We start from the raw sequence: 15,028 nt of genomic DNA, 5'->3' as shown, positions 1-15,028 counted from the left end.
CCCTAACTAATACTATTTAGGCACTAGAAGGAATACACAAGGATTAGTTTGATATTTCCAGCTGAGGGGATTCAGAAAGCTTCACGTGTGTATAATCAAACATTACAAAAGCCCACAAGAGCCGATCAACAAATAGCCCATAAAACCGTGAATAATATGCCCATTAGAGCCCCATTTCCTGCCTCTGTTCTCTACTGGCCACTTTGTTTGAATACATAAGCACTCACACACATTTGTGCATATCTAATTGTATAATTCCAGGCCCTGGGGCATTCATGGTTAGAAATAGACCTCTATCACTGGCCAGTTCACGGCTTGCCAAGTGTGTGAGTCTTCTGGACTGCCCCCTCCTTTCCTCACCTCCAGTAAAATCACAGAAGTAGGATATCAGTGTGATGACAACAAGATGGTGGTAGCCCACCTGTATAGCTGTAGAATTATGTTTTTTGTTTAATGAAAAATAACGTGAAAACTAATTTTCACATTAGTGTATGCTAGATTTGTAAAGTGATCGCAGCAAAATGTTTTTTGAGAGTAATCAGTCACACAAAAAGCAAAACAAAAGTCAAAAGTCAAAGTTTATCTGGCGAATTTGGACTTTTTTAATGGAGAATTTCCATATGTGTGTTTGTGTGAAAAAAGTAAAGGTCATTCTAAATGTATAAAGAATTTACAGTACAAGAAACTGTGATTACAACTGCAACAAAAATGAAAGTAGGTATTATATTTTAAGGACTTTATGAACAGTGTTGGTCTACTTTTGGAAAGACTTCTATTTTTCCATATTTTTCAATGCTTTCAATATTTGTCAGAAATTAACAGTTGAGTGTTACTCACATGTGTTAAAAATTTGATACAATATTGATTGCATATTTGGGGATTAAATGAGTAAAGTTTAAACAGCTCTGTGCTAAACTTATGAAACTGTTGTGAACTGGTCATGAATTTCTTATTCCAGAGCAGAAAAAAAACCAGGTATAGTTCCTGTTTTACATACTAAATAATGAAAAAAAAAACTCTACAGCAGCTGCTTTAAAAATAGGGATTGGGGCTACATCAATAAAAGAAGCGAATGCAAGTGACAATTACAAAATATTCAAACCAGCAACTTTCTCTCAGTGAACCACATAGTAATACAAATAGTAAATAAACATATGAAAATAAGTCATCATTCATTATTTATAGTTTTATTTTCACTCCTGTTAATTAATTAGTTAATGTGTTGATATCTTGTGTAGACAGTTCTGTGTACAGATCTAAAAATGTTGATAAACTGTATATTTCTGTATTATATTCATTTGTAGAAATACATATGTGCACATTTGAGTATGGAAAAAAAACAAAAGAAATATGGATAATTCGCATGCAAAACAGGACCAAGTTAAATATGGATGTCACTCCCCATAAAAATATCAATACTGTGTAACAGACATTTATGTTACACAGTACAGGACAGACAGTGTGGTTAGCTATGTGGTTAGAAAATGGATTACCGATGAGGTCGGCTGGGCCCGTGCCCAGGTTCTCTCCACGGATCGTGACTTTGGTCCAGGCTGCACCTTCTTTGGGCGATATGCCCGTGACGAGCGGGGGCTGCCGGGCTCGAGACATGGTGACCTGAGGTGAACAGGTAATCTGGGTCAATCAGCACCTGGACATGGCAAAAGAAAGCGAGGCATACACAACAGAATGAGGTCAGTAACACGGAACGCTGCACACTGACAGAGCAATCTGTGTAAAAATCAATGAAGCAGCCTACAGACCGAACATTAAACAGAGGTTTGGACAATCAGTTAATTAGTTCAAACGAAAACAGTGTTAAAGTAAAAACATGTGATTTTTTTTGCCTGATTTTCTACTGTTAGTCTGACACCTTTCTGTTTTTTTTAACCACTGTTTATTCATCATAAAAACCATTTAAAGCTTGTCAGCTTGTAATGTACAGTAAAAGCAATCCGCTATCATTTTGACATATTTAAAGCATAACATATTGATTTAAACTGACTGAAAATATTTACCATTTATAATACTAAATAATTACTGCCCCACGACTGGGCAAAGTATTGTCAAACGACTGCAGTGTACAAGCATTCCCAGCATGAATCTGAAGATCAGGGGAAGAAAAACATCTTTGTATGTCAACATAGAACCATAGCAAATGAATGTAAAAACATTATCCTAATAACAAAAAATGTAAGCTTTTTTTTTTTCTGAAATTCCCCAAACATTTCTTACTAAATTTCCAGGCAGCTCAATATTATGTTATTTAGTACTGACTAGAGTTGGCAAAATATGAGTAACATTTTGGCTGGCAGCTAGGGTTCATTTTCCACCCTGAACTTCTCCAAACAATGTATGCATTGCAGCAGTTATCTCTCAGATAATAGGAAAAATAGAGACGCTAGCCAAGAATGAAGGAGCAGACAGAGAGCAGGGAGGAAAGGAAGAATGTAAACCTCACAGAACAGGATAAATAAACCTGGCCTCCCCAATCATTCCACATAAGCCCACACAATGCTGAACAGATTATGGCACCAAAGAAGGAGCACCCATGCAAATCAGTTCATGTTGGGCCTGAGTAAAGGAAGACAAGGAAAGGTTCCAAATGACGGAAAAAAAATATGAAAGGATGTATTTCAGCAGCACAGATGTTTGCTAATAAATTACTGCCAGGTCTCAAAAAGGCTGACCAGTCAAGACTCTCTGAAACAGCTTGAGAAAGGCTTCCGCCCTTTTGCTCGGCAGCCAAAACACGTTCTCCACAAACAATTCAGGAGTTCACACGGACTGGACCTTCAGTGTGTTCATGCTGGTAACCCTTTGCACAGTTATATGGCCAATAATTAGTTGTAGGTGTACAAGTTAGACTTCCAAGAATGAACAGAGGCTCTTAAAGTCAAGGAAATAAAAATCGACAGAGCACAACATTTGGTTACTCTGCTTGTTATAAAGACTACAACAAAAAAGTGAAACTTTCAACACCTGCAGCAGGCTCCACATATGACACAAGGTTTCCAACAGAAAAGTTGTTAGCCCTGAAACACCAAGGGGCAGTGGGCTGGGATTCGCTAGGATTTAATACCGCACTCAAATAATTTAACTCTATCTATGACTATAACGCTAACTATTAGTTGTTAGACACAAGATGATGATTTCCCACTTCCAGCATTTACTTTATTCTGTTAGCCTACATAAAATAACATCTGCCTGTTTTTTAATCCCATTTCTAACTTCTTTAAAGTTTTAAAGCTGATTTTTTTTCACCTCAGTTTATCAAGAATAGCAAGATAATAAGATAAGTTAAATTTAATAATAATAATAATAATAAAAACACGAATAAATATTCACACATAATCCTGGCACGGGGCCAAAAAAGGCAGAAACCCTACATCAGGAACCATAAACTACATTTATGGGTGCAGCTTGTGCTTATCTTAATTTAACTGTTCTTTTTGTATGCTTTTGTACAGGTTACAGACTCTCACAAACTTTTTTTCACTTGTATTTAAAGTTCTCATTAATATGCAAAATAGTTGAGACACAATAACCAGTTATAGATCAGTCTGACTCACAGCATTATTAATGTCACAATAATTCTGTGCTTTTGAGTTTTTTGTGAAAACAATTTTTATTTTTTTTTTAGGTATTATTATTAATATCTTATTAAACAAGATTAGATATTTATTTATGGTTATGACTGGAGGGGTGAATAACAATAGAAAATTCTTTATCTTTTACATGAAATTATTTAGTTAACTAAATCTAAAGTGTGCAAACTTCTTTATTCAAATCTGAAAATCTAAAACCATCCTAAAATAATAATATGCTATTGATATGTATGCTGAAGATACCCAATCAAGTTGCTTTCTTTTAAAAGATTACATAATAAAATTCAACTAACTTAATTTTATTATTCATTTAGTTGAATTTAATTCAACTAAAGACATATTTATCAATTATCATTAGTTATATCTACATTCACAATAGCTTTTGATTTGACATGGTGAGTGCAAATAAACCTTTCTTTCAACATGTGCTTCATGTGTGTACTGATGATAGCCAGTGTCAGTAATGCACATATGATAACATTCTTAATATTATTTATTATTATCAATCATTGTTAATAAATGTATAATTGATGAGGTTTAGTAAAGTAATGACCGTTTTGCAACATCCAAGCACTTTTACTTTTTCAAACACAATAACTTAAGAGTAAAAATCTGACATGGTGACAGTCCTATATTGAACAGCAAAATATTCTGTGCCAACTCAGGAAAATGCCCATGTAGCATTAAAAAGTTGTGAAACTTCCTGTAATAATAATAATAATAATAATAATAATCACTAACCTAAATTAATGTCTATACATATTCTGTAGCAGCAATTACGGTTGAGACGCATCAAAGCAGAACTAATCACATGCACCTCACAACTCAACAGTTGCTGAATATTGGACATGTAGCACTAGAGTTTAAGGAAACTATATTTAAAAAATGGCTCATGAAAAAGCAAAAATACAGGAGCACAAAGCAACCTCATCTCACCCCACTGACACACACACACACACATGCACACTACAGCCCCTGTCCCCAATTACCCTGACATCGAACAGTTAACATAAAACCTCCAGCGGGATTTACCTCATGTTGTTGCTGCTGCCCTGTGCTTGTCAGAGGAAATGGAGGGGCTATGGGTGTGACATGCAGATGATAAGAGGTTAACAGGTCTAAAACAAGAGCTTGGTATATCCATCATCAATCCCACATGTTTAGAGTGGGAGCAGCAAGGGTGCAGAGGACAGAGCTCTTTATTTTCTATAATTCTAATTTTGCATTCAGGAGTGTTTCTATCCTTTCCCCACTAATCTTGGAAATACACGTGCACAAACACACAGATAGCCTGGCCCCACACACACACACACACACACACACACACACACACACACACACACACACACACACACACACACACACACACACACACACACACACACTGGGCAGAATGACAGCTCAGCTAGGTTGCGTGCGAGGGGCCCGAGCTGGTGTTGTGTGGTCTCTGCGTATGCAAGTGTGTGGAAGGATCTGCAAAGAGGTCCATGCAGCTCGTGTGTGTGTGTGTGTGTGTGTGTGTGTGTGTGTGCGTGCGTGCATGCATGTGTGTGTGTGGTCTGGGTGTGTGGTCTCTGGCGCGGGCCTGGGGAGAGCCTGCTGACGGCTTGGATGAGAAAAGAGCCGCTGTGTTTACTTTACTCTGGGGGCTGTGCATGGACACGGGAACACTGCCCAGACCCCTCTCTATAACAGCAGCGTGCACGCACACACATGCGATGCACAGAGTCACACAGAAACTACGGAGACCTCTGCACAAGTCTCATGTCATGCACCACTACAAATAAACTGCAAACAAGGTAATAGAAACTATAACTTCATACGGGCAGAGGCTTCACTGTGAATGGATTTTCCTTAAAGTAGCATGAAAAGAAAAACAAAATCTTAATCTCCAACTGGAAACTTATGAGGCAGGCAACATTTTCTGCAAGACTTGCAGAGGTATCAGCCTCTAGGGGGCATTAAGATCCTTAAGATGATACCCCACTTAATTCTAACAAGTGAGGCCAACAAACAATGATGATACATTAACAGATTTAGCCTCTTTCGTCCTGCTCAAGTCTCCTCCAACCATGACCTCCTCCCCGCCTTCAATACCACCAACTCCAACCCTTCTCTCTCTAGTACTTAAAAGGCAGGTTTGTTTTCCTTGGAGGCTCACTAACAAACAGCAGGGTTGGCTCTAATCTGTATGGAAGCTGTGGAACTTCAAGGTTTAGGATCTTTTTGCAGAACCACTAACAAGTGACCACCCTTCCTTGGCTCAGCGCTGGAAAATGCAGACACAAATGAAAGACTTTCCATTAAATCTCTAAAATAGTTTTGTCAGATAAAACCATTTCATTGTAACATTTTTTGATCCAACAAAAAACAACAACAAAAAACCCCAGAAAAGATATACATTTTAGAATCCCAATGGAATGTCTTGCATATAAATTGAACATTTGATGTGGATATTTTTTATTGAGTGCACGTTCTGATCTGATGCATTAAATCAACAGGCTACCAGCAAGTATGTTACTATTTCCAGTATTTTTCAAACAGGATTAAATCGGGTTTATTATATATTATGATCAAATGTATAACAGTTAAAGAATTATATAAAAGAATATTGTTGCAGAATGTTTCTGGTTTTAACATAATTACAGTTAAAAGCATAAACAGTCCAACTCATGTTGACTACACTTTACTGTTACTTCAAATAAGGTACTAGGAAAAAAAGAATCCATTAAAATGGATTCATAAACCATCATCTGATGTCACTAGAACCTTAGAACTGATGTGTAGCTGTAATGAGCTCAAAATGTAAAGAATCAGTCTGACAGACTCGAAAAACAGAAGAATTTCTCAACTGACATAGTTTCACTGTACTTCAGTTTTTTGTTAAGTGCTCCATTGTCTGTTTTTATTGTGTTCAATTAAAACATAAAAAAATGACCAACTACAAATCAGCTTAGCCTGTAAATGATGTGTATTTGTCTATATATATATATATATATATATATATATATATATATATATATATATATATATATATATATATATATATACACACACACACACAAATAAACAATACAGGTAAAAAACAGGAAGTTGTTTTAAGGCAAATATAAAACAGAAAACAGACATTGGCTAATTCCAGCTCTTCAAAAGTGAGGATTTGTAGCTTTTCTGTGATATTTGGATTTTTCACTGGTGGTACTGGTTTACACAAACAAATGAATGTAAAACCATCTAATTCACGTCTGAATGACTGGTATGAACATTTTTACAAATGACTGCAAAATTCTGGGCTAATATAGATATTAAAAATAATTTGGAGGGGATATCCGGTACCAGTACCCAAAAAAATTATTTGAAGATATGCCAATATCACTAAACGAGGCCGATATATGAGTCCATCCCAGACATTTTCATTATTTTATTATTATGAATTGAAATACAACCACTAGATAAAGGAAACCAAATAATAGCTGAATATGATGAGTTTTTAATTTAAATGATTAGCTCCATATCAGACCCCAAACATTTCTCTCCAATTTTTTTGTCTTTGGTGAAAATGGAATCAATGTACTCCCAATAGTCTTCCAGGAAATGCCCCCCAAAATCTTAGGCTTTAGACATAACTGCTATTGATATATGGCAGAACAGTTATGTCTACCATGGGTGACCATCTATGGTATCTGACCAGGCATATGAACACATGTCATGACTACAGCGTTTATACCGCAGATAATTAGCTACTGAGTATTTAAAGGTGATCCACATATGGCAGTGATTGGTGTGTGAATGTGTGTGTCAAAGGAAGAGTGTGATAGGTTTAGTGGGCACAAAGGGACCCATTTAGACAGCTCATCACACTCAAAGCCCCCCCCCCCCCAATCATTAGAAAATCTAACAGGCTGTTCTAGTGGCTCGGTACCTCTTCCAGACACACATTCACCATTTCACACTGTGTATCTAACGTAACCCAAACACCAGATTCCATCAAAGATTCTCCCCCCCCACTCCCCTGAATGCACAGAGCCGGCCAAACATCACCCAGCTTGAGATGACTGGCCTGATCACACAGCCTGGGTGGAGTCTGAAAAAAACCTCCTCGGTGTTTGCTCACACCCAGGCTACTGCATACCTCTAAGGTGTAGATATGGCCATGCAGCTCAAAGCCAGAAAGGGACCAAATTCCAACAAATGCTGGAACTACTGACCAGTCATTTTGATAATGAGTCAGCGCTTCTACTGCGAGCAGCCAGTCTCAGCCCTTACGGAGACTTTTCCGTGACAGAGGAGGAGAGAAAATGATCAGATGTGTGCTTCTGGTTCACTGGCCAAGCATCATGATGTCTGCCTACAGGGTCTGTTATCTTTAGGGCTATCTGTTTATTTGTTTGTTAGTCTCAAGTGCTTTACTAAGTTATGCCTAATGAAGCAGAGTCCCCAATTTCCCATATAAAAATCCTGTACTAATAAACACAAACATGAAGTATAGGCCTGCAAATGCAAGACAATGTTTTCAGAGGATTAACAGGCTGGAGACAGGCGGCTCTGCCCAATGACAAGGCGAAACTGAGCAGTTTGAACCTTCATAAGCCAGGTTATAACACTGCTGCCCCAGCTTTTTCACATTTAAAAACAACACATCACCAGCGTGAGAAACATCCACTCATATACTACCAGGAGTTATACAAAGACCGCTGCTTACACTAAAACACTTTGGTGGGCATGTAATTAATTATTAAGGTTTACACCATCAAGTCATTTACTATGTCTAATGCTTCACAAAGCTGCCAATATTGTGTTGAATTTACACTCGGTCTGTCTAGCACAGGGATACAGTCAAACTCATTTTTACCTCGAGGACAACAGACTGCCCCACACATTTTGATCTTAAATGGGCTAGATGAGTGAAACTACCCTTTTTGTCAGTGTACAGATGTCTAACTGAACATTTAAACTCTGAGATAGGTTAACATAAGATAGAGAAGTGCAATTGCAACAGCACACCTCAGTTTTTCTACATGAAAATGTGTAAAATTACAGTAAAAGTGTATTTATAAAGAATACTTTTTAAACTGAAATCTCTGTACACAGTGAAAAACATGAACTTTTTTGCCATTTACTTGTTTATTATTTGACTACTTTGGTGTACTATGAATGGCTGTGGGGAAGTCATTATCAGCAGGAAAAGCTGTAAAAATTATACAAATATAGTTAAAAGTCCACAAATTTACTCCCTCCATCATATTTCCCAAAGCCGTCCAGCGGGTGGGACTGGAGTCTTTGCCGGATTCTTCCCCCCAGGTCTTATGTTTGACATCCCTGGTCTAGCATATGAATATTGATATACGTCTATCACTATTTCCCTATGCTCAAGTTTTAAACCTATATTTTGTCTTATAAACAACCCAAATATTTATTTTAGTACCACAGAACAACGCTGAACAATTACTTGATTTCAAAGCCAATTCATGATTAAAAACAAAATCCACTTAAGCAATTTTCAAAGAGTGCAATTTAGGGTATTTTTCCCCAAAATAGTAGCATTTCATTTAATGTAATAAATAAAATAAGTCTAATGTTTTGTCCCAAAAATGCAATATTTACTCTTTAAAACCAATTTCCTATTTTTGAGTCATCATTCTTGTATTTGAATTTAGGGCAAATGATGTTGTGATGATAATCCATGTTTAACTGAATATATATTTCTCTATTATATTGTGAATACTGATGGAAGACTTCATTTTATAAAATCATGCAGCTAATCTAATACTACTACTACTAATAATAATAAGTTATATTTTTTCGCCAAATCATAACTCACATTAAACGTTTTACCCCGTTTGTCAGAATAGCTGGGGAGTGTATTGTCAAAAAACAAAACAAACAAACAAAACAAACCCCCAAACTGACCAATTATACAGGGCAGCTAACATTTATTTTACTTTACTTTTACTACACTTGGTGACTGCTGGTACTAGTTTAAAAAAAAAGAAAGAGGTAAAATAAACCTCATAAAATAAACAAATCAACGAAGCAGCAATATAGCAAGCAATCTTGAGGTGAATGACAGCAGCGAGTCTGAATGACGTGATTCCAGTGTTTCATCTGTGATTTGTGTTGGTGTACATGTCAGACAACTGGCATGATTTTAGGTCATTTAAATGTTCATACATTGTTGAGTGTTTGGGTTTTTTATGATACAATTGTAACCTGTAAACAGGTTTCAGTTCACTTCTCCAATAAGAGAGCCTTTGGGATTTTATCTGCCTTCTAGAGAATAATGTTACTCACCTCTGTTGCAGTCTCATATGATGTTTAAGAAGAGTTTATATCATTTCAGTCTAAAATAAATTAAAATCTCAAACAATCAGCATAGAGCTAATATATATTAAAGTCCAAATAAAAAGTTGCAGGTAGAGCTGGGCGATAGAACGATAACGATATGTATCGCGATATAACTTTTTCTCGATAGAAAAATTAAACTATCGCGATAGACCTCGCTGCTCTTGTCCTCTTAAAATGAAAAAAAGAAAAAAAAAAGAACAGCCAATCCAAATTATGTAGAGCAGAGCCGAACCAATCACAGCCGCAGCGTCACGTCACGTGACTTGTTACGTACAGCACAAGTGCCAAGCCGAACATGTGTATTTGTTTGGGAAGCAGCCAGCCACCGTACCGCCCAGGTAATGGAGGAAATGAGTGTGCCGACTAGAAAAATCAACCGAGCGTGACCGAAGGTTACCGAAGAGAAAACAGATGATGGTTCCAATGCCGGAGAGATTGTCGAACGGAAGAGCCATAGAAGTTCCGTAGTGTGAAGGTATTTCGGCTATTTCAAGTCTGACAAAAAACAGAGTAGCGTGCACTGTAAATTGTGCCGAAAGCAAGTCTGGAAATACAATAAACTGGTGCATGCGCTACGTCCACACGTACCCGGGTATTTTTGAAAACGCAGATTTTTCTATGCGTTTGCACGCAGCGTCAAAGGTGTGCGCATTTTTTGACGTCACACTGTGCACCACGTTATTGTTTCGGTGAAATGAATTTCTACAATACTGTTACTGTTAATTCTACTCTCTGCAGTGTTTAAATGCTTACATACACACACAGTTACTGTCCCTCCACACATACGACTCGGTTCTGCTTCTATGCCCCAGCTTTGTTTACTTTTTCCCACCGAGGCTTCTAGACTTCTGATTGGCCAACATTTCTGCACGGTTAGGAATCTAGCGCCACCTGCTGCTTTGGCATGTTCATAGCAGCGTTTTCCTTCATTTCTGCCTTTATGTGTGGACGGGATTATTTTTTAAAACGAAAACGGAAAATCTCCGTTTTCAAAAATACCCGTGTACGTGTGGACGTAGCCTCGGTCTCTGACTGGAAGCGCTAATTCGTCATTCGGCTTTTGTCAGACTAAAGTAACTGTTAAAACTGTTTGAAAAGCTAAGCTATACAACAAGGAGAGATTGAGAATTTCCTTTTAGTTCTCAGTTTATTTGATATTGACAAAAGTTAGTCAATTTTGTCTGTTCTTCTGTAAAACAAACTAAGATTTATTTTTAGAATTAATATTTTGTTTCTAAGTGGAATTGACAATTTAGTCTGTTTCGTTTGTTCTATTTTGAAACTTAAACGCTTTAGCGGCTTCCTTTTGTGTAGTTTGTAATATTTGCCTTTATTTATCTGAAAAAGTCTCATGTTCCTTAAGTACATCTACCCTGTTGAACTTATTATGGGAAATAAATATTTAAATAAAAACAAGCTGCTGATTATTTCACATTTTACTTGTGAGCAACGGCACATTAAAATCTTACAAATATAGTTATTTGGCTTATATCGTGATAGATATCGTTATTGCCTGAAAGGAAAAAAACATATCGTGATATGAAAAAATCTCATATCGCCCAGCTCTAGTTGCAGGCAACAAAATTGATTACCAAGCTAACAAATAATCATTGACCTATTCATTTTGTATTAAAATGCGTAAAAAAAATTATTAAAAAAAAAAAAGAGTTGACAGAACTTATGTCATGTTTGTTTTCACGGGGCCACAGCCCCATTGCCTGTCTAGATCTGACAAGGTCACAGAAACCCCAGAGTGAAGACCAGTGGCCCAGCAAGCTCTGTGTGTAGGCTGGGTAATGCCAGGTGGGGCAGAAAGCAAAAAGGGGTAAGCAAAAAGTGCCACTACAAACAAAGTCTAGCCCAGCCCCCATCACTTGATTCACCCCGAGGTCTACGGAGCAGCGTCACTCAGGAAATTCTAAAGAGAAAAAGAAAAAAAAGAAAAAACGCAGCCTACCACATTCCACCAAAACAAACAACAGGGCCACCCAAATTTTTCAATTAGAGCCCCAGGAGGGGACAGGAAATGGATCAGTGTAGCCACCCCCCACCTTCCCCTGTCACCAATGCTGACTCTGGACTAAAGAAAGAGAAGTGATACACAGAGCTCTGTAGGCTCTAACTGTACAATTGCTACCGTGGACCTCAACTCGAATGATCGACATCTTATTTCTATGACACGGCACCAGTCTGCTGTTGACTTGTCAATCAACTTGCTCTCATTCACTCTTTCATACAATCAATCAGTTAAACTAACACACATCGTAAAGAACTGCTTCCCTGGGATAGAGCTATTTAAAGAAAGTATGTGTAACAACATTAAAAAGCACACAAGAAAAAGGATTACAGAGGCTTAAACTATGTTCTGTCTGAAAACACTAAACTTAATGAGCGTTTACATAATATCTGGGAGGTCTTTATGTATATTAAGTTGTATCTCACTGTTTACATATACTAGGAGTGATTGTATGTGCAGCCACAGCTTGAAATGTTGAAATGCACTTTCTTGATCTTTGACTAACACAGACTGGTTAGAATATTTAGAAAACAAAAAGAAGCAATGCTCATCATTGAGGCAGCATTATGCTAAGGATTCTTGAGGCGAATGAGAAAAGTGATTCTGAACAACGTGATTTTTCACTTTGTAACTTTGTAGTGCAACTGAAGTGTGACAGACGAGCAGCATTAGGAATAAACACTAAACATATCGTAGGTCAGTTACATCCTGCACTGATTCAGACCCGAGTGTTGAGAATTTTCAGCACTACAGCCTTGTAGTAAAACAATGTGTTTTCCTGTTAAGGGTCAAATTGTTGCAATTGCTTAGCTGTTGAAATTCAAGATGTGCTTTCATAATACAACCACTTAAATCAGTTCATCTTACAATCCACTCAGCGAGAATTAGTGTGTTTGTGGTCTATTTCAGGAAACAAACAAAAATTCACTGATTTCACCTTCTCAAATATAAAAGCTGTAATGAGTACACAAATCAATAATAAATAATCATTAACTAGACAGAAAAGCCTCACAGGTGCACTGACCTAAATCAGAACTAACAGTAGCTTCAACCACAAGAAGTGATTATCTTTGATGCGCCACATTACCATGTAATTATACCTCATAACCATCCAAGATAAGTGTGCCATTCATGCAGGGGCAATGAGGGAATATGATTCTCACATGAACTGAATGAGCATTCTGAGAAAACGTAACACTCATACCAAATTAATTCTCAAAAACAAGTCAAGTTACCTAATTTGAAATATACCAATGTTTAGTCTTATCAGTTTGTTTTCCAGTCAGTGCCTTTCTCTGTCACATGAGGTAACTGAGTGTGATCACTTTATTTCTTTTTTTCTTATTTTCACTCTCCACGTTTTTTCTTTTTTGTACTCCAAGTGCCACTAAGGTGTTTTTAAGTGTAATTTTATCACACTAGCAATCACTTCTTACTACTTCAAAGGCAATTAGGAGTAATCATACCACCTGCCGATGAGTCACTACTGCAGATTTTATGTATTTATTTATAAAACAAAAACCCAAGAGATTAGTTGCAAGGTGGGGTCGACGTATGAAAGAAGGAGGTTTCTGAATGAAATCTTCACGAAGCATTTCTATATTTGCAGAGAATAGCACCCGTTGAATATAGCGCTGTGGATTACAGCATCTGGTAAATGAAGTGCCAATTTAGTGCTTTCAACATCACATAGGTTTTCGTTTTAATAATACATCTGCTTTATGAACAACCCAGCTGTTATTCAGCACTAATCGAAAAGTAAACAAAACAAAGGAGGGGTCACAGCTAAGCAAGACAAGAAGATGATTTTTTATCGCTATTAACGTAGTATCACCTTCCCGAATTTACCAGAAGTCAATGATTACTAGTAAGAAGTTTCATCACTACGTGTATCGCTACATACACAACGCAACACCAAATTTACTTTAATAAGACAGAAATTTTAACGGAGTTTGGTACAGCTAATCGTAATGTCGCTAACACTGCAGAATGACACAAATAAGCCATTTCCCAGTTTTTTTTTCGTCAGACACGTTAAAGCCAACTGCTGCAATAATTAAATAGCTCTTTCGTTTTGTTACAGAAAAGAATACAAGCTTTACTGAGAAATTTGACAGCTGCAGTTAGCTTATGCTAGCGTTTGCCATTAACCGGATTTGTTATGCTAGAATGATATTGGAGTTAGAGGCTGTCATTCTCGTTCGTCATGACCATAAAAAGGGCTTAGATTTCAAAAGGACATGGCAATTATAGCAAGCTATTTGGGGTAGAAAAAGTAGAAGATATAAAGGGAAATATTTAACTTACAGTCGCTTGCCTTCTGCGGTGTTTCCTGTATCATTTAACTATTTCCGGTCTTCCGTTTTTCATGCAGCCTTCAAAATAAAACGAATCACTTTGTAAATGCACATTTATATTTTTGACTATAAATGTGTTTAACTCAGCGATCTCCATAACTTCAAACAAGCTTCTGTAACATAGTAAGTTTAATGTTTTGTTTTATACACTTCAGGCCTTTTAAATGTTAAAATTAAATGAATAAATAAATAAAGTTCTTTGGTACTAGTTATTTTGAATTTCTGTACAGCACTTTGGTCAACGTTGCTGTTGTAATTAAATGTGCTATATAAATAAAATCGATAAACGAACCGATAAAGGATAAATGTAAGAAAACAGCGTGATCATACAGATTTATTAAAATCTTTATAGAAGCCACTTTAGTCTCTCAGCAGATATCCTAATTACCTGTGAAAACTTAAGGCAGTTATATTACATGCGCACACACACACACACACACACACACACACACACACACACACACACACACACACACACACACACACACACACGCCTCTTTGACTGACAGTACTGCTCTTCTGAAGTGTTGGTTGTCCATTGTGTGAGAATTTTGAAGCCCATTGGGAGCTTTGCTCCTTTCCTCATCTCTCTTTTCACGGTGCATCATTGAGGTATTTCCACTTGTTCTGGGAAAGGCGCAGCATCATTAGAAATGCAACAGAGACCACCCAGGCACACACTAGAACACTGATGGCATTAC

General features: G+C 37.1%; 1 protein-coding gene across 1 annotated transcript in view; it reads right to left on the bottom strand.

Moving 5' to 3' along the window:
- exoc2 (exocyst complex component 2) overlaps positions 1-14,330 on the bottom strand; it is a 51,143-nt gene extending 36,813 nt beyond the window's left edge. The window contains exons 1-2 of the mRNA XM_085386567.1: positions 14,278-14,330; positions 1,494-1,651 (exon numbers count right to left, since the gene is read on the bottom strand). Of these exons, the coding sequence (XP_085242693.1) occupies positions 1,494-1,611 (118 nt within the window). The 5' untranslated portion in view covers positions 1,612-1,651; positions 14,278-14,330. The remainder of the gene's footprint in view (positions 1-1,493; positions 1,652-14,277) is intronic.
- Positions 14,331-15,028: the final 698 nt, after the last annotated feature.

Source organism: Rhamphochromis longiceps, linkage group LG17 (genome assembly GCF_057381845.1).
Source record: "Rhamphochromis longiceps isolate RC_006_pf linkage group LG17, R_longiceps_female_GT1.1, whole genome shotgun sequence".
Classification (NCBI taxonomy): Eukaryota; Metazoa; Chordata; class Actinopteri; order Cichliformes; family Cichlidae; genus Rhamphochromis; species Rhamphochromis longiceps.
The sequence above is the reverse complement of the archived record's forward strand: the minus strand, read 5'-3'. Positions and strand labels throughout refer to the sequence as shown.